Below are 17,235 nucleotides of genomic sequence, written 5' to 3' on the forward strand. Positions count from 1 at the left end.
ATAATTAGTATCAAGTTATGATTTCACTTGGCAAAATGTATACATTACAAGTTTGTATAAACAAAAAATTGGCACAAAAATATAAATAAATGTTATCAATCATTGATGGAGTGACCATTAGCCAAAGAGCCATATCTTCTCTCCTTTCTCCATAACCTCACTTCACGTATAATGGGAAATATTATCTTTAAAAAGATAAACAAAATTAAATTAGAGAGAAATACTGCCTTACAAAGAATAGGACAATGCAAATATAAATGAACAGACCAAGTGTGGCCAGAACGTGCTGATACCACGGGCCACTTAAATCCTAATTAATAATAATTATTATTAATTTATTCATGATCAATTAATGATTATTATGACGTACCAATGTGTCTATAATGAAATAAATATTAACCCCAAGAACTACCATAGCAATTACCCAGGACACAACAGTTAGGACACTAATTAATAATAATAATTAATAATATATATTTTAATTAATTGAATTACATGTGGTTTCTGTGCTGTTTCATGATCCTCTTTGAACTGGTCGCAAACAAAATTGGTAAAACAGAAAAAGGTAGCTATAATAATAATAATAATAATAATAATAATAATAATAATAATAATAATAATACTATTATTATTATTATAATAATAAATGATTTACCAGAATACTTTGCTCAACATTGATTAGTTCATCTAAAAGATCGAGTTTTTTAGATGCAAGAATAGCTAGTATGACACAAGGAACCATCGCAATTGAACGTGTCAGCAACACTCGCTTCCATTTGGCCCATTTTAAACCTAAAAACCCCTGGATAGTGGGAGGAGCCAAGAGAGGGTGTGGCAATAAGATAAGGAAGATAATAACTGACTATACCTCCATCACAAATTGACCAGCATAAGTTCCCTGAGAAAAACAATAATGACAAATAATGTAATAATAATAATAATAATATAATAATAATAATAATAAAAGGAAATAAGTTTTAAAATCTTACTGTCATGGTTGAGCTTTGGCCTGAGGCTAATAGGCCAATGGCCCAAATGTACTTAATCCATTCCTTCTGTCCAAATGAATTGTATAAACATTCTTCCTATGAATTAAACAACAACAAATAAAATAAAATAAATATACAAATAAACAACATACAGCTGTAAGTAAACTGATTCCAGACGATGAGCAAGAGTCCTTCAATTCAGAAGGAAAGTCGTAGGAGAAGACTTTCTGTAATTAATAGTTATTAATGGTCATTAATAGTTATTACTTACCATCCCGAATACACAAATCACAAATAAATTAATAACAAAAGAAACAAGAAGAGCGATGCCTAAAAGTAAAAATATCCACACCTACCACGTGACCACACCCATCAGACCACGCCCACTTACTAGACTCAATAGTATTATATTTAATTCCTTCCTTGACTTCATTAGGATTAGTGCGAGAAATAGCACGAGACTATATGGGCACAGTGTGTGTATAATGATGTATAATAATAGTAATTTATATGTAGGCTAGTTACATTACCAGGACTAGGCCGGAGTGAAGGTAGATATTATGAGGCATAATGACAGCTCCGACCACACCCAGTCCTTGTTGAATGACGTCACTGGAACAATTGGCACACATCGGAATGAACGTTCCTTTTAGCACGTCGACTTGAGACGGAGCCGAATATACGTACTAGTAAACAATAATATAACAACAATAAACAACAAACAATTGTTTACCATCCATCCAAACATGCCACACATTATACTGATCAGAAACCCAAAGAAGAATTCTAAATATCTCAAACCTAATAATCAATAATAATTAATTAATTAATAATAAAACAATATATAATGGTCCCTCAATAATAATAAAACTACAATAATAAATGAATGACATACCATAACTTTCCAGGAATAGAAATAGAAAAGTATCGACGCCAGTAACAAGGCACCCTTCCCACAGTGGGATGCTAATATTAATAATTATTGAAATTAATTAACATTAATAATTAATAACTTACGTTCCTTGAGATAATATATTGATTGCAATAGCTGAGCCAATAACCTCCTGTAAATAAATAAATAAATAAATAAATAATAGTATGTCCTGTAAGTCAAGTTTAGATTTTCAATGAATATTAATTAACCTGTATATCACTCCCAATAATGGCCAGCTCCATAGCAATCCAGAGTACAATACGTGGTACCAATGGATACTCGTCTTTACAAACCTCAGCTAAATGTTTACCTGTGACCACACCCAGTCTGGCAGCTAATAACTGTGTGTGGGCGGCAGAGAGAGAATGAGCATGATTACATAGCAACAATGAGACACTACTTCTTGTTATTACAAGCAACACAAGAACACACCAGACAAGCATAATGATATCTCTCCTCCTCTCTCTTTCTCTTACTTGCATCAATAAACCAGCAACAGTAGACCAAAGCAGTACCCATAACAACTATTAATTAATTATAATAATAAAGTAAGACTAATCATCGTATACTTTATATTGAGCAGCTGCTCCAGCCTGTAAGTCGCTCTCAATGTTCCCAGGGTCAAGATAGGCAATACTCATTAGGAACCCAGGACCAGTGAACGCCCATAACTTCCTAAAACTAAATATCGGCTAAGAGAGATATTAATAGTAATTATTTATTGTGACATAGTTGTGTGTCATTACATATTTCTCTCTGTGAGGGACATGTATTAGTTGGAAATCTTTTGCTTTGTGCTCCTCTGATTTCATAAACTCTGCTCCTCCTTCATCCTTAGTCTGCTCATTACTGCTGGGTAGCAATGGTGATTGTTCTGAGCTACAGGGAAAGAATAAAAATGATAAATAAAGAGCAGAAATCTCACATAGTCTCCAACCTCCTCTCCTTATATTCAGGTGGCTCTGTCTCACTCATTTCTTCTTGCTAGAGAATGGAGAGGAGGCAGCAGGTTATATAATAATTATGATTATGATTACCACACAATGGAAATACCTTATATAGACTAGATAATGCCCATAACATGCATGAGAATCGAGATCAGGCTGATCAGCTCATCTTCAGTCCACGCCCTTCATGTCCATTGTCCACGTGGTGGTGTCTTCTCAATGGACCTCTTCTCCTGCCCCAGGTGCAAGACTTCTTCCTATCAAAACCCAAACATGAAACTATTAGTGAATATCTGTGGACACAAGCTGTAAACAACAACAATCATTGTTATTAGTATTTTGTTTATCATTATAAGGTGTGAGTCTTGTGTGGAGTCATTGTTCATTCGACCATCAGGTCCTTGCCCAGAGTGCGGGGTAGCTCTAAGAAGGAACCAGTACAGACAGACACAGTTTACTGATCAATACGTTGAAAAGGAAATTGATATCAGGAAGAAGATATTGAAAGAGTGAGTGGGCGGGGCTCAATTACCAGCTACACCCAGCTCCAAATAAAACTGTTTTATTCTGACATTATTAGTTACAACAAAACAGAAGATGATTTCAATAATTTAAGAGAATACAACGACTACCTTGAAGAAATAGAAACAATAAGTAATAATAATAATCAATAAAAGTATTAATACTGTATAATTTCTCAGTTTATAATTTAGCTAATAATATTGATGTTGAAATCACGAGAGAAAAGATAGAATTGTATAAGAAAGAGAATCAGTCAGTCATAGTGAAGAACAGACAGAAGATGGTCAGTGATGTGTGCAGCTGTGTATCAATTGAGGGACGTCATTTTGCTCAAATTAATCAAATTATTAGTTTAATTGTTTGTTAGTTGAGGAGAGATCAGTTGATAAGGACTGAGCTCGAGTCTGAGAGGAATGAGCTGGAGATGAGGAACCAATTGGCGCACAATAAGCAGCTGGAGCATATCAAAGAGAAAGCAAAGCAACAAGAAACATTAATACAGCAACTAGTGAGATTTAATTAACTATCATTAATTAACTATTATTAATAGATTCATTCCAGTCGTCCAGCAAGTGAAGTAGTCGCTGAAGTTAAAGCAATTAAACAAGAACCAGCTGAAACTACAACAACAATACTGTCTAAAACACAATACAAACAACAACAGGTAAACAACATTATTGTTTTTATTATTGTTGTTGTTGATAGGGCATAACATCATTTGATCCAGTCCTAATGGATGACACTAGTTCATGTTATTTGTATCATCCACTCGTTATAGAGAGCTATGGCCCTCTTGTACCAACCATTGAGCAGCTGGATCAACTAGGGTGAGTCTATACTTGTAAGAATGGCTAATGCCACTAAGCATTTGCAAGCTATTCTCAATCAATATCAACTTGCTCCTAATAACTAGTTAATGGCTCCTCCTATCTTTGGAGTTTAGTCTCTTTCTCTCAATCCTCATTAGGTATTTGGCTAATGTCAGGTCATTGGATGCGTCCAGTACAGCAGGTGGGTTTAGTGCTGGTCACATCTGCCAGAGAGCACTCCAAGACTCATTCTCATGTTTATCATTAACACAACAACAACATTAACAATAATAACAACAATTAATAATATCAACATTAATACAGTGATCATTGTAATAATAAAATCAATGTCATCATCGTCACATCATTAATAATAACTCCTCATTCATCAGTGTGGTACTGATAGACACATCATTACATCAACAATGGTCTTTGGGTTCACCTCATTGCCCACCAATAAACTAATGACACTGGTAATATCTGGAAAAAGAAATGGAGTTGAAACTACCAACAAATGATTTACATTCAATGATACACAGTATGGACAGTTTGGTCCCAAAGTGTCCGGAATAGACAAGTCTGACTGAAATACTTACCAGTTCCTTCCCCTGTTCTTTTGATGAAAGGCAGTCCAGTTAGGTTGATGAACAATGATAATATATTGATATCACTAATTCCGCCGGTTAATTTATTATCAATTAAATAGTTTAATAACAATGAAGGTGATACACCTAAATAAACTCATTAATTATTTATTATTGTCAATATACTCTTACTTTTACTAATCATTTTATTAGTTTTCATTATTATCGTCTCAATATAGTCCCTCAAGCTCTCATGAACTGGGCTGATATTGGCTGAGTAAGCATAACAGAGTTTCAGTTGCCACAGCAAATGATTATTAATATTCAATTCATTAGATATCTGATGGGAGGGGCTAAAAATAAGTCACACCCAAATACTAAATACCTCTTCTAATTGAAGGAATATACTAAGTAATTCTTTCTCATCGTTGCTAATGGTTTCCAGGAGGGCGGAACTATGGAACTGAAATATTCCAATTTAAGATCGCCATATTAATTATTAACATACTTCGTTACCATGACGACAGTAAATGTCACAAATCTGGTTAATGTGTTTATCGTTAAATGCTTCACTTGAGATATTCAACTATTAATTAATTAATCAATTAATAACTAACCACACCCACCTACCTGCCCAATGACTCCACCCAGTTGATAATGAGTGGGAGACATTAACGCCAATGACAATAGACTCTTCTGACCCTGATGATGAATATTAATTAACTATTATTAATAGTTAACTAACCAGTGGGTCTGATTCATAACTACAGTAACCGTTTAACAACTTCACAAAAATAGTACCATATCTTATCAAATGTGACCTAAAAATAATAATAATAATAATAATAATAATAATAATAATAATAATAATAATAATAAATTAATAATCTCTTACTTAATATTCTCGTTCAGTTCATATTTAACAGGAGAATATCTTGTTCCTTTTATTTCAATCTACAATTGATAAACCACACCCAATAACTCCACCCTCACTCACTGCAGTGATCCTGTTCCAATCAGGTAACAGACAGGGAGACCACACCTCTAAACCAGACTCACTACCATTGTCCTAATTATTAATTAATAAACGAGCCTACAGCCCATCAGTATCTCACAGTGCAGTGTAGAGTCAGTGGAACTGAAACTGATTCGTTATTATTGATGTCTCTAGTTATTAACACTCTTGGAGCAGCTGCCAGGACATAAAGGTGACGCAACGCTTGACAATGATACCTACAATCATAATGAGACATCAATATGTATTAGAAAATGTAATAAAAATTGGAGGTGATTTTTGAGCCATTTTTTGAAAAAAACCATGGGCTATAGTACAGGGAAATTTTCAGATTTTGGCCCATTTTTTAAATTGGCTGTAACTTGAAAAATTGAAGTCGGAATCAGTTCAAACTTGCTACACAGCATAAGGACATCAATACGTATCAGAAAAGGTAATAAAAAGTGGGGGTGATTTTTGAGCCATTTTTTGGAAAAAAGCATGGGCTATAGTACAGGGAAAATTTCAGATTTTGGTCCATTTCTTAAATTGGCTGTAACTTGAAAAATTGAAGTCGGAATCACCTCAAACTTGCTACACAGCATAAGGACATCAATATGCATCAGAAAATATGATAATAAAAATTATTAATTATTTTTATTAATTACCTGTTGTCGGTGCTTGATGACGGATAGTGAGGATACAATGAACATAATAAAGCAACTATTGATTTATTGTCACTAGTCAATGAATACCTATTATTAATAACTATTAATAACTATTAATAACCATTAATAACTATTAATAACTATTAATAACTACCTCCCTCCTCCCAAGAACAATAAACCAAGTGACATGTGAGTGGCCATCTGGTAACCATAGCAACTGTTTGAAGCATTCTCATTGGTTGATAGAATCGTGTGATGTTTTCGAATTAACTTTAAAACAGACAAATCACCAGTTCCACTTAACACCTGACAATCATCAATTAATTAATTAATAATTAATGAATAATTAATTACCATTGATAAGGACAACAGTACTGACTGTGTACAAGTCTCTACACAATATTTACTGATCTACAGTAAAGGAAAATATCGTGTTACACCAGTATACTAACTGTACACTATCAGTATACTAACTGTATATTATTAGTATATTACTCACGTGCTCAGTTTGATGTGAGACTATTTTCTTGTATTGCTCAAACTGTAATTAATCAATTAATTAATTGAGTGGGTGGAGCATCACTTACTAGAATGTTCTTAGCAACAGTAGATGATGTACCAGCATATTTCAAACCAATAGCAAAGCAACAACCAGTCAATATGAATAAATAAGATTGACTAAAGAGAACAATCAATTATTATTATTATTATTATTATTAATTACCTCATTAATTGATATAATGATGGATTTGCTTCATTACTCTTAAACGAATATTCATGAGCTATCTATTAATAAAAAACAAATAAAAAAAGCAATTAATTAATCAATGAATTAATTACTCGAGGTATGTTGCCATCGATCCATGACTGTGTTGGTTCAATACTATCCCACAGTATCAGTGAGGCACCTAGTGTCTAATAGAGCCTGTGTATAGAAACCCTCTTCACTCGTAAAACCTTACCCTCAGACAAAGGTAGTCAGGTCTGTACTGGACACATTCAAAATGGTACAAGGTTGTGGGCGGAGCTAAGTATGACGCAATCTGTTCGTTGTTAGTTTTCAAGTAAATTAGCGACAGAGCGAGAATGCCACCTGGAGCCGTAACATGTACATTAACATGTTTACCTTCCTGTATAACTCTGTATATTATCAGTATATTATTAGTATACTAACCAGTACTAGCTGACTGCTTGAAGAAGTATCAATAGCTGAAACCTAAAAAATAAATAAATAAATAATTAATTAATTAATTAATTAATTAATTGATTACGTCTCTTTTCATTCCTCCATTGATGTACACACGGAGCTGATTGACAATATTTAACCCTTTGATGACTGAATTATCCCCAGACTATATAAAAATATTAATTAATAGTTATTAATTAATTAATGATTACTGCTAATCCAATCATTCCTAGTGCTAGACCAGCTGATAGTGAATAAGACTCTCTGTTCAAACCAAACCGACACTCAGGACCTGGGCTGTGACCTAATGTATAAACACACCCATTATAAAACCACACCCATAATAAAACCACACCCCCAGTACCTATCTCATTGATCATCAGTTCAATCATGAACCTATTGCATGAGCTCATGTATACAAGACCCAGACCAATGACTGCTGCAGTTTGAATCATTGTTGATATATCAAGATCAACTGAATCAGGCGGAAGGAGAGGAGGGAAGTATAGAGACAGTAAACTAATTAATGAAAGGTCCATACTGCCACACCTACAGCAATTAATTGGTTAATAAACTATCATTAACTATCATTAGCATTATTATTACTTGTCAGCAGAAAGTCCAATCAATAGTCCAATGACAGTCAGTTCTTGTTTGTTCTGTAAATATTCAAAAGTGTTGAAAGAGGGTAGAGATGACAAGTGGCCGTGAAGACCCAGGGCCATTAGGAACCCTGAGTATTCTTGGAAACCCTCTTCACTATTGACCCCTCCCTCCGGCTGGTTATAAACTACCCAGGTTGAGTCCAGCTGTATCAGACACAGTATAATAACACCAGTAATATATAGGATTATACTTTAGAATCACTGGAGGGGTAGAGTTTGATGCCAGCTGCAACTCCATTGTGAAACAACGGCCAGTCACTCATGTGGGCGGGTTTATCAATGTGATCAAGACCAATTGTATTATTCCTTCAAGTAATTAATAATAATTAATAATAATTAATGATAATTATTTATTCATTACCTAGGCGGTATCCTTCCTAATAAATTAAGTTTCGGAATATTCAAAGATGAAGTGGGCAATACCTCACTAGTGGCCAATGTAAACATACCCCTAGTATCAATATCAGTATCAGTATCAGTATCAATATCAATATCAGTGTTAATATTACTAGTACCTTCCAACAGGTAGGGACATTGTCCTTTGGCAAAGAGACAGCAAATGAAGCTCTTGTTCTTCAAGAAAATCATGATCACTGAGAGAGAAGTGACATCATTATTTATTATTTATTATTTATTATTATTATTATTATTATTATTAATTACCTAACTTCAGGTTTCTGTTCTAGATTAATCCTGGCTGGTTCTGATGATGTTAATAATCTCTTCACCTCATTGACTCTCATGTCAGTGGAGAACCTTACCTTAAGAACCTACACGAGCGTATGAAAGGTCAGTCTCCATTTTATAAAATAAAGACTTGCTTCATCATCGAAGGACATTCCATTGTCATTGTTTCGTTGTATTTCAAACCTCACTGACCCTCCCCCTCCTCCTCCTCCTCCTTTCTCCTCTCCCCTGGGCTTCTCTCTCTCACCAACAACACTATCATACACGTCATCACGACCTACACCAGGAAAGAAACAATTTTGATTGGAACCAGCTCTAAAGTTTCTGGACAGCATAAGTCAGAAAATGTAATAAAAATGGAGAATTCTCTCCTTTCTGTACTATGGATTTTGGCTGATTTTTTGAATAAATGGATAATCTAAAAGACGAAGCTAAGCAGTACATGTACAGTGTATGACTATTAATGATAACTAGTTAATGTCCTACCAATAAGGAGTAATGACTCTGGTTTCCATGACAATGTGTTTGGGTTCCTCCTACAGTATCCCATAGTTGCTTTTATCGGTAAAGCCACACCCACAGGAAATGTATCCAATAGATGAGGAGTTAAACCTTAATAATCATTAATAACTATTAATTAACTAGTATCAATTACCTTCGCTTGTAATAAATTGGAGAAGTTTATCCAACCAAACTCCATTATTGGTACTACTGCTATACAAGAATACAATTTATAGTACATAAAAAGTACTAACGTTTCCATGGGAACAATGTCTTCGTTATTAAATACTTGATAATATATCTGATCGTCACTATTCCACCAATTATTAGTTAGTAATTGATATATCTGTTAATTAATATTAATAATTAATTAATTATACATGTGTGTCTACCTTCATTATCTGTTCCGATCTCTTACACACTCCACTAATTAATGGATAACGATGCTATGAATAACTAATTAGGTGGGCATTAATAAGAATACTTACCATCACTCTCCGCTCATTCATCAATTGATATAAGCATTGATACACACTCGGAGGGGGAGTGGTCACATCATAAAGTGCCACACCTACCTCATTAACCATTTTAAGACCATTGACATTAATATCAGTCAATAAAGAAGGATTATCTCTGAAATAATGATCCTTATATTCCAACCAGCCTAAACAGCTTTCAAATAAGTATCATAATAATAAGATTGCTAATTCAAACTCTTCCCCTTACTGCGATATCTTGTACAGTGTGACTCCTAAGTTCTTTGTTTTATTATTATTATTGATATTCAGTTTCAGTTCCTATTGTAGGATGGCAGTCTCATTAATATTCACGAGCTCATTAATATTTATTAATACCTCGTAAATTAAATGAAGACAAGTGGCAACACGATTTAAATAATCTTTTAATAAAGCATTGCTGACCACACCCACTTCCTGTCTCTTGGCCCCACCCACTGATGGCGGATTGACATCAACTTTTAATAACTTCAATAACGGATCATGAACTAGAATAGGATCAGAAACCTATTGATAATAATGATAAATATAATATAAATATCTTATTCCTTACAAAATCAGCATCAGTATCAGTGTTAGTTAATCCTAACACACTTAACAACCAGTTCTCAAATCTTATCCATTCATTAGCAAGAGAGAGGGCGGAGTTATAATACGAAATGAAAACAGAATTAATAACATCAGCTGGAACAATAGAACAGATACCATCAATACAGAGAGATACTGTAGAGGGAGGGGCCAGTAATTAATAATAATAATAACAACAACAACAATAATAATAACAACAACAACAATAATAATAACAACAACAACAACAACAACAACAACAATAATAATAATAATAGTAACAACAATAATACAAATAATAATAAACGTACTTGTATGTGATTGAGCTATAGGTAGTATAGAACAATGATAAATATCATTATCAGTTGTGATCTAAATAATAGGTTTTATCATACATGACTACATGCACTTCAGTCTAACTAACAATGTTGAATTCATTTCCAACTGGATTCACAATGGACTCTATTAGGTTCCCATTCCCTGATAGACTCATTCCATTCTCATTCCCTGACAAACTCATTCCCATACTTCCATTCTCATTCCTCCCCACAATCTCATACAACGGAGACAGATCAATATTAGTAATCTGTAATTAATCAATCAATATTAATTGATTATCAATTAATTACTTTATAAGGTCCAGTGTATAGTTCCAATGATCCATTAATTAATATCAATATCATATTAATGTTAATTAGATTAATTGCACTTGATACATTAGAAATGACAATATATTCATCAGAATAAACACTAATATCACCTAAAAACAATCTAAAAGAATTATTATTATTATTATTATTATTATTATTATTATTATTATTACTAACTTTGTTAACGATAATATTCTAATTTGCGATAACTCTGGTATATAATATACAAAGTACTTTTCTTTCTTAAAATCTTTGCATACAAAAGCATCCACAGCCGAATGATACCTATCAATAATAAACCACACCCAGAAACCATACCCACTCACATCATACAGTCTAAGTCTGGAAGCTCCGCCCACTGCTGATGTAAGCATATTTGTGGCAATAAAGTCTCAAAATTGTCCAGTAAATGATTATTGTTGTTATATAGCAAGGCCATGGATGGGTGGAGCTTGGAATAAGGAGATATTCTTGAATACTGCAACACTGGAGACAATGGAGTCCTCACCTATTAATAATTATTAACATTAACTAGCTAACTATTAATTAATAACTAACAGCTCCTCCTCTAGTCCTGGAGTATCTATTAACAAACGGGGACCGACCACTGACAGGCCTACTGCTACTGGCCACACTCACTTCACCTTTCCTCGCTAAAGATGGCGATGGACTGAAAGTGAATGACACGGAACCTTTTCTTGTCCTTGTAATACCAGCAGTGGCCACACCTCCTGACTGGAGCCTCTTTATTGTAGCGTTCCGGAGAGACTCCTCATGCAATGGAGTCAATAATGACCTCTTCTTCTCTATCATTATTATTATTATTATTAATTATTATATTAATTAAATAATTATTACCGTTTTTATCAGGTGTGATATCTAAATTAAACTGAATAGGTGAACCAGAGTATTGAGTTATTCTCTCAGGGGCGGAGCTACTCAATGGAGCACCTCTTGATCTTGAGGCCACACCCCCAGCCACACCTCCAGGGGTAGATGAAGGAGATGGTATATCCTATAATATTAATTATTAATAATCAATGAATAACTAATTACGTTACTAGTGGCAGTTTGAATAGCCCAAAGTGTGTGAGTGTTATCACGAGTGTCGTAAGTGAGTACTAATGGAGGGGTGTGGTCAGATATCACCGTGGCAACACGTAATTGAGGGCTAGTGACATAAGAAAGATTGGTTGTGCCTTTCTGACCTAAAGAACAATGATAATAGTCTATACATGAGAGAGAGAGAGAGAGAGAGTCTACCATTGATGTAAGATATCTTCCTAGAGGTGACTGGAGTAATGTCCTCCATTGGATGAGATATTGTGAATAACACTGACAACCCATCAGTCACCTCTGTATCAGGAACACTCCTCTCTATTAACAGCAATCTATTGACATACCACATCCCACGTACCTACAGGAGGATAACACATGTATAGAGGGGTCGATCATTAGGGTACATGTACATGTACATATAGAGGGTGAGGGTCGATTATTAGGGTACATGTACATAATGTTAACGTACATTAAATGGGAGTGGTAAGGTGTGAAAGGTCCCGTTGTTCATAATAATGTTCAGCTGTCCTTGTTCCCTAAGACACAGACACTTCATGTAGCCATCAGGCCCCGCCCCTTTACTATCATCATCTTTAAACCACACCCACAACGCCTGGAGTATCGGAGAGTGTACAGTAAAGACGTTCTTGAGTGTTTCAAAAGCATCAGACCCCTTGAAAACTTTAACAGAACAACCTAACACCAGCAACTGGCAGTATAATGGTAATAATAGTGGGCGTGGTCACAGAGCTCACGTGATCAGTTTCTCCTCCATTCTTTTCACTAATACTCCAATAATCCTAATTTAAAATAAATAAAAAAGAATAAATATTAATATTTACTGTATTTTGAGAAGCAGAAGGCGAGTTACACTTGTACAGTACCTCCATCTTACACGTGGCTCTACTCTGTATATCTCCGTAATCTGTATAATTAAAGTGCCAACTGCCAGGCTTCAGTAAGAAATAAGAGTACGGACCCAATCATCAAGAGAGTACGGAAACCACGTGGTTTATTGTTCAAAACATAAAATTAATTACCGTCTATACTATGTCCCAACTGAGTTTGGACCAAGAAAAACTGGAATAACTTTTTATAGACATGTAGGATAAGAATGAGACTTTCACAGGTTCTTAGTCGCCTAATGCCGCTTCAGGATCTCAGGTTTTGGGTCTCTCAGCCCTTGCGAACCCTGATAACCGGGTTCTCCCTATAAACCCAATGGCATACCAAAGCTAACCGCAATGACGTTTAATGATGTCATAGTTTACATAAGCACATGTGGTCGAGCGCCCGAACTGATCATTCTTCTTTTAAAAAGCTAACAGAGCAAGATCTTCTGATAATTATGGCCTTTATGAAGACTAATTGACTCCAGGAGCTATTGTACTGCTTATCAGGAAGGGTGAGACTGGTTTAAGAGTGAAACAAGATAGCCAAAATAGCGGCCATGTCTCTATGAATATCATTATAATGCGTCATTAATGATGTAGCTACATTTTTCAAATTCCAATGCAGCTGCTTCCACTTCCGGTCCATTCTCAGTTGGGACATAGTATATCTGGAAATTTTAAATGTGATTTTAATGGACCTTATTCAATGAATAATTTATTGAATAATTTAATTAATAATTTATTTAATGCAATAAATATTGCATTAGAATTTCACAAAAATTAGATCTCCCTTATAATTACGTGCCACATTCAATAATACATGACACAGTCTAATTTAGCAAAAATTAAATCACAGCACAATTTTAAAACTCAAAAATTTTCTACCACACTAATTTCCTGATCTACGGTGTTTTCTAACTTCATAAAAATTGTAAAAAGACTAAAAAAATTAAAGAATTCACACACGCGCACACACACACAAGTAAATGTACATAATATTATCCTAGTATGTTGTATTTTGATTTCTGAAAGCAACAGTTGGAAATCAAACTGATTATCTCTGCAGTGATATAAACCAAGAGAAAAACAACACCAGTCCAACCAAGTATCTAAGAATAAAAATTATTAATATTAATAATAATAATAACACTAACTGACCATTGATGCTTGAATGCTGTCATAAAATGTTACATTGAAATTAATTATTGGAATGTGTACTTCAGCTTTAGAGCATCTATTAAAGAAACATGACAATTTAGTATCATCATCTTTACTTTATTGTTCCCAAAGATCCTTCTTCAATGGAATTGCAAGTTTTCTTCAAACCGGCAGAAATCACAATAGCAGCTGATAGACTCATTATCAGTGCAAGACTTGAAATTATTAATAAAAATATATTAAAAACTATTTTCCTAAAACAACAGAAACTAATAATGATGAAATACAGCTACCATTCATTACTTCGCATTGACAATAGCTCCAAGTATCACTATTACAATGGACCCAATGATGAGTGCAGCAGAAATGGTCTGGCCTCCAATCACAAAGTTACAATTACTGTTATTACTAAGTATCCTCTCATTCTGTATTGAAGCAAACAGGATGCAGTAGTCACCAAGAGATTTGAATTTATCATAAAATTCTTTATTCTTTTCAGCAAAAACTCCAAGAGATGCAATGATTAGAATCAATGATATTGCTAAAGCAAACAGTTTGATGCCGATCAGCAAATATCTCATGAAGGATAACTTCTTCAAACAGTTCAAGGCACTAGCTCCTTTCTCCAATCCCTTCATCTTCTCCTTGACCTCACACGCAGCAACAGGTCACAACAGCAGCTGGTCAGTTTACATTGTAGAGTGGATATGTACATCAGCTGATTAACACCTGTCATCATTCATATATAGGTGCTAAAATTGGGTGTGGCTCACATATAAACTGCTGCATCAGCAATTAAACATGTATCTTCAGCTTCTGCTCTTGTCCTTATACTTGCTGGAAGGTATAAAATAATTATTTATGAATGTAATATATTATTACTGTCAATAGTTGAGCCCCTGGTTGTATATAGCAGTGGTGATATTCAGTTGTATTCCAATGGAAGCAGTGAACTGTCCAACAATGGAGGGATACTCCAAGTATATGTGAACAAGTGGCATGATATGGACCTCTTTGATGAGCAATGGATCAATGTCTGTTCCAATGGCTTCAATAAAGGAGCTGCAGCTGCTGCCTGTAGACAATTGGGATACAATGATGCTCTAAACTATGGACCTTATCACCAATATAAGTATATCTACGTGTATGTACAGTGAGTCCAATTGTCTTTAATTCTTGTTTCTAGTTATCAACTCAATCCTAACACATCTGCTTATATGATGACTGGAGTTGCTTGTCCTTTTGTATCTAGCTACACAAAATATGGTGACAATAATCTCTTTAGGTGCTCATATTTTTCAACCTTTACTAATGACACTCACTGCACACCAGTAGCAGTTCAATGCAGTGAGTAATACACACACTGTCTATGGTAGTACAGGGAATTGGTTTATTTTAATGGCTGTAACTCAAAAATTAGAATTCAAAATCAACTAAAACTTTTGACATAGCATAAGGACATCAATATGTATTAGAAAATGTAATAAAAATTGTGGGTGATTTTTGAGCCATTTTTTAGAAAAAACCATGGGCTATAGTACAGGGAAATTTTCAGATTTTGGCCCATTTCTTAAAATGGCCGTAACTTGAAAAATTGAAGTTGGAATCAGCTCAAACTTTCTACACAGCATAAAAACATCAATATGTATCAGAAAATGTAATAAAAATTGGGGGTGATTTTTGAGCCATTTTTTGGAAAAAAGCATGGGCTATAGTACAGGTAAAATTTCAGATTTTGGTCCATTTGTTAAAATGGCTGTAACTTAAAAAATTAAAGTCGGAATCACCTCAAACTTTCTACACAGCATAAGAACATCAATATGTATCAAAAAATGTAATAAAAATTGGGGGTGATTTTTGAGCCATTTTAAGGAAAAAAAGCATGGGCTATAAGTACAGGGAAATTTTCAAAAATTGGCCCGTTTTTTTAAAATGATCATGACTCAAAAATTTGAGCTCAAAGTTGGCTCAAACTTACAAGACAGCATAAGTATATCAATATGTATTTATTTTACTAATTTATTTCTTATTTTTAATATCTGTAGTTTCTGATCGGACTGATTCCTCTCCTCCTTATAATGGTCAAGTAATATTAACAAATAAAACTGAGAGATTCAATCGCTCCATAGCCTCAGGATACCTTCAGATGTACATCAATGGCTCCTGGTATCCAGTCTGTGCTAATGTCAGCTACTTTGGAGCATCCAGTGCTTGTAGGCAGTTGGGGTACACTGGAGTATCTGCAATTTACATTGATAAGTATACTAATAATATACTAATGGTAGTGCTACTGATTTTATAGGACTTATAATGGGCCCGGGCTGTATATTGGAGAGGCAGTTTGCAGTCTTGAGTCATTGCAGTGTCTCAGTCATTGTTATAATGATACTAATGTATACCGGGCTATTAACAGTTGCCAGCTAGTGCATCTGGTCTGTAGTAAGTCCATCATCATCATCATTATAATAATATTATTATTATTATTATCATTCATTCATAGGGTTCAATATTGAAGATGCTGTTGTAAGTTCTTCTGGTTCTCAGTTCTTGTGTCAATTACCAGTTGGACAATCAGGCAACCCAACAGGAAACAGTAATTGTTAATTATCATTATAATAATGTATATATAATCATTAGGTTGCACCACCTCTTCTTCATCAGTTGGACTATCAGTATCCCTTGGTATATTTATACTCATTACTGTCATTGTTAGTATACTACTAGTGTCACTGGCTCTGTGGACTCTCTGTTGCAATAAAAACAGGAAACTCTACTCCAACATTGATGACTCTAAACTAATATCATGATCTGTTATTCTGTTTGTGTGGAATTTTTATCCTTTTTGATTAATTAATTTATTATTTACCAGACTTAGGCGGTTGATTCCAATGTGCATGCGTAAGAATT

The 17,235-nt window shown here is 34.3% G+C and overlaps 5 protein-coding genes across 9 annotated transcripts; 2 read left to right on the forward strand and 3 right to left on the reverse strand.

Moving 5' to 3' along the window:
• Nucleotides 1-4: 4 nt before the first annotated feature.
• On the reverse strand, nucleotides 5-3,065 carry LOC100639311 (natural resistance-associated macrophage protein 2-like). 3 transcript variants are annotated; one of them, XM_019993946.1, is made up of 20 exons: nucleotides 2,977-3,065; nucleotides 2,861-2,907; nucleotides 2,670-2,802; nucleotides 2,493-2,615; nucleotides 2,400-2,447; nucleotides 2,133-2,264; nucleotides 2,007-2,053; nucleotides 1,885-1,955; nucleotides 1,723-1,790; nucleotides 1,520-1,675; nucleotides 1,381-1,450; nucleotides 1,261-1,319; nucleotides 1,142-1,216; nucleotides 990-1,085; nucleotides 869-898; nucleotides 656-802; nucleotides 496-569; nucleotides 371-446; nucleotides 233-310; nucleotides 5-185 (listed from the first exon to the last, which is right to left on the reverse strand). In XM_019993946.1, exons 1-20 carry the CDS (start codon nucleotides 3,004-3,006, stop codon nucleotides 96-98), a joined length of 1,650 nt encoding a protein of 549 aa, XP_019849505.1. In that variant the 5' UTR covers nucleotides 3,007-3,065; the 3' UTR covers nucleotides 5-95. The 3 variants fall into 3 exon arrangements, with proteins under 3 accessions (XP_019849505.1, XP_019849504.1, XP_019849506.1); XM_019993945.1 differs by having other exon boundaries at nucleotides 2,849-2,907; XM_019993947.1 differs by lacking the exons at nucleotides 233-310; nucleotides 371-446 and having other exon boundaries at nucleotides 103-185; nucleotides 2,849-2,907.
• Nucleotides 2,983-4,560, forward strand: LOC100639439 (CDK-activating kinase assembly factor MAT1-like). Its single transcript, XM_019993948.1, has 8 exons — nucleotides 2,983-3,178; nucleotides 3,227-3,379; nucleotides 3,451-3,524; nucleotides 3,572-3,675; nucleotides 3,760-3,900; nucleotides 3,943-4,056; nucleotides 4,098-4,219; nucleotides 4,360-4,560. The coding sequence occupies exons 1-8, from the start codon at nucleotides 2,994-2,996 to the stop codon at nucleotides 4,484-4,486; spliced, it is 1,020 nt and encodes a 339-aa protein (XP_019849507.1). The 5' UTR covers nucleotides 2,983-2,993; the 3' UTR covers nucleotides 4,487-4,560.
• LOC100639564 (anaphase-promoting complex subunit 1-like) lies at nucleotides 4,468-13,224 on the reverse strand. 3 transcript variants are annotated; one of them, XM_019993943.1, is made up of 48 exons: nucleotides 13,120-13,212; nucleotides 13,033-13,077; nucleotides 12,747-12,986; nucleotides 12,482-12,635; nucleotides 12,275-12,426; nucleotides 12,077-12,233; nucleotides 11,777-12,024; nucleotides 11,545-11,726; nucleotides 11,396-11,503; nucleotides 11,198-11,339; nucleotides 10,993-11,154; nucleotides 10,880-10,940; nucleotides 10,555-10,724; nucleotides 10,341-10,508; nucleotides 10,213-10,283; nucleotides 9,975-10,158; nucleotides 9,879-9,932; nucleotides 9,741-9,832; nucleotides 9,641-9,696; nucleotides 9,472-9,597; nucleotides 9,120-9,262; nucleotides 8,962-9,068; nucleotides 8,814-8,891; nucleotides 8,660-8,749; nucleotides 8,490-8,604; nucleotides 8,240-8,442; nucleotides 7,998-8,182; nucleotides 7,846-7,937; nucleotides 7,719-7,799; nucleotides 7,622-7,663; nucleotides 7,410-7,577; nucleotides 7,288-7,362; nucleotides 7,172-7,233; nucleotides 7,035-7,125; nucleotides 6,947-6,988; nucleotides 6,802-6,858; nucleotides 6,602-6,753; nucleotides 6,448-6,534; nucleotides 5,901-6,018; nucleotides 5,783-5,854; nucleotides 5,681-5,739; nucleotides 5,531-5,606; nucleotides 5,416-5,487; nucleotides 5,294-5,371; nucleotides 5,171-5,248; nucleotides 4,978-5,125; nucleotides 4,798-4,932; nucleotides 4,468-4,681 (listed from the first exon to the last, which is right to left on the reverse strand). In XM_019993943.1, exons 1-48 carry the CDS (start codon nucleotides 13,165-13,167, stop codon nucleotides 4,590-4,592), a joined length of 5,418 nt encoding a protein of 1,805 aa, XP_019849502.1. In that variant the 5' UTR covers nucleotides 13,168-13,212; the 3' UTR covers nucleotides 4,468-4,589. The 3 variants fall into 3 exon arrangements, with proteins under 3 accessions (XP_019849502.1, XP_019849501.1, XP_019849503.1); XM_019993942.1 differs by having other exon boundaries at nucleotides 9,641-9,699; XM_019993944.1 differs by lacking the exons at nucleotides 4,468-4,681; nucleotides 4,798-4,932; nucleotides 4,978-5,125; ... (5 more) ...; nucleotides 5,783-5,854; nucleotides 5,901-6,018 and having other exon boundaries at nucleotides 6,470-6,557; nucleotides 9,641-9,699; nucleotides 13,120-13,224.
• An 870-nt stretch (nucleotides 13,225-14,094) lies between these two features.
• On the reverse strand, nucleotides 14,095-15,023 carry LOC109580577 (uncharacterized). Its single transcript, XM_019993897.1, has 4 exons — nucleotides 14,632-15,023; nucleotides 14,445-14,582; nucleotides 14,329-14,404; nucleotides 14,095-14,279 (listed from the first exon to the last, which is right to left on the reverse strand). The coding sequence occupies exons 1-4, from the start codon at nucleotides 14,964-14,966 to the stop codon at nucleotides 14,169-14,171; spliced, it is 660 nt and encodes a 219-aa protein (XP_019849456.1). The 5' UTR covers nucleotides 14,967-15,023; the 3' UTR covers nucleotides 14,095-14,168.
• A 67-nt stretch (nucleotides 15,024-15,090) lies between these two features.
• On the forward strand, nucleotides 15,091-17,202 carry LOC109580599 (uncharacterized). Its single transcript, XM_019993953.1, has 7 exons — nucleotides 15,091-15,172; nucleotides 15,220-15,460; nucleotides 15,515-15,675; nucleotides 16,374-16,587; nucleotides 16,631-16,767; nucleotides 16,829-16,921; nucleotides 16,966-17,202. Exons 1-7 carry the CDS (start codon nucleotides 15,130-15,132, stop codon nucleotides 17,133-17,135), a joined length of 1,059 nt encoding a protein of 352 aa, XP_019849512.1. The 5' UTR covers nucleotides 15,091-15,129; the 3' UTR covers nucleotides 17,136-17,202.
• The last annotated feature ends 33 nt before the right edge of the window (nucleotides 17,203-17,235 follow it).

Source organism: Amphimedon queenslandica, unplaced genomic scaffold (genome assembly GCF_000090795.2).
Source record: "Amphimedon queenslandica unplaced genomic scaffold, v1.1 AMPQUscaffold_13485, whole genome shotgun sequence".
Classification (NCBI taxonomy): Eukaryota; Metazoa; Porifera; class Demospongiae; order Haplosclerida; family Niphatidae; genus Amphimedon; species Amphimedon queenslandica.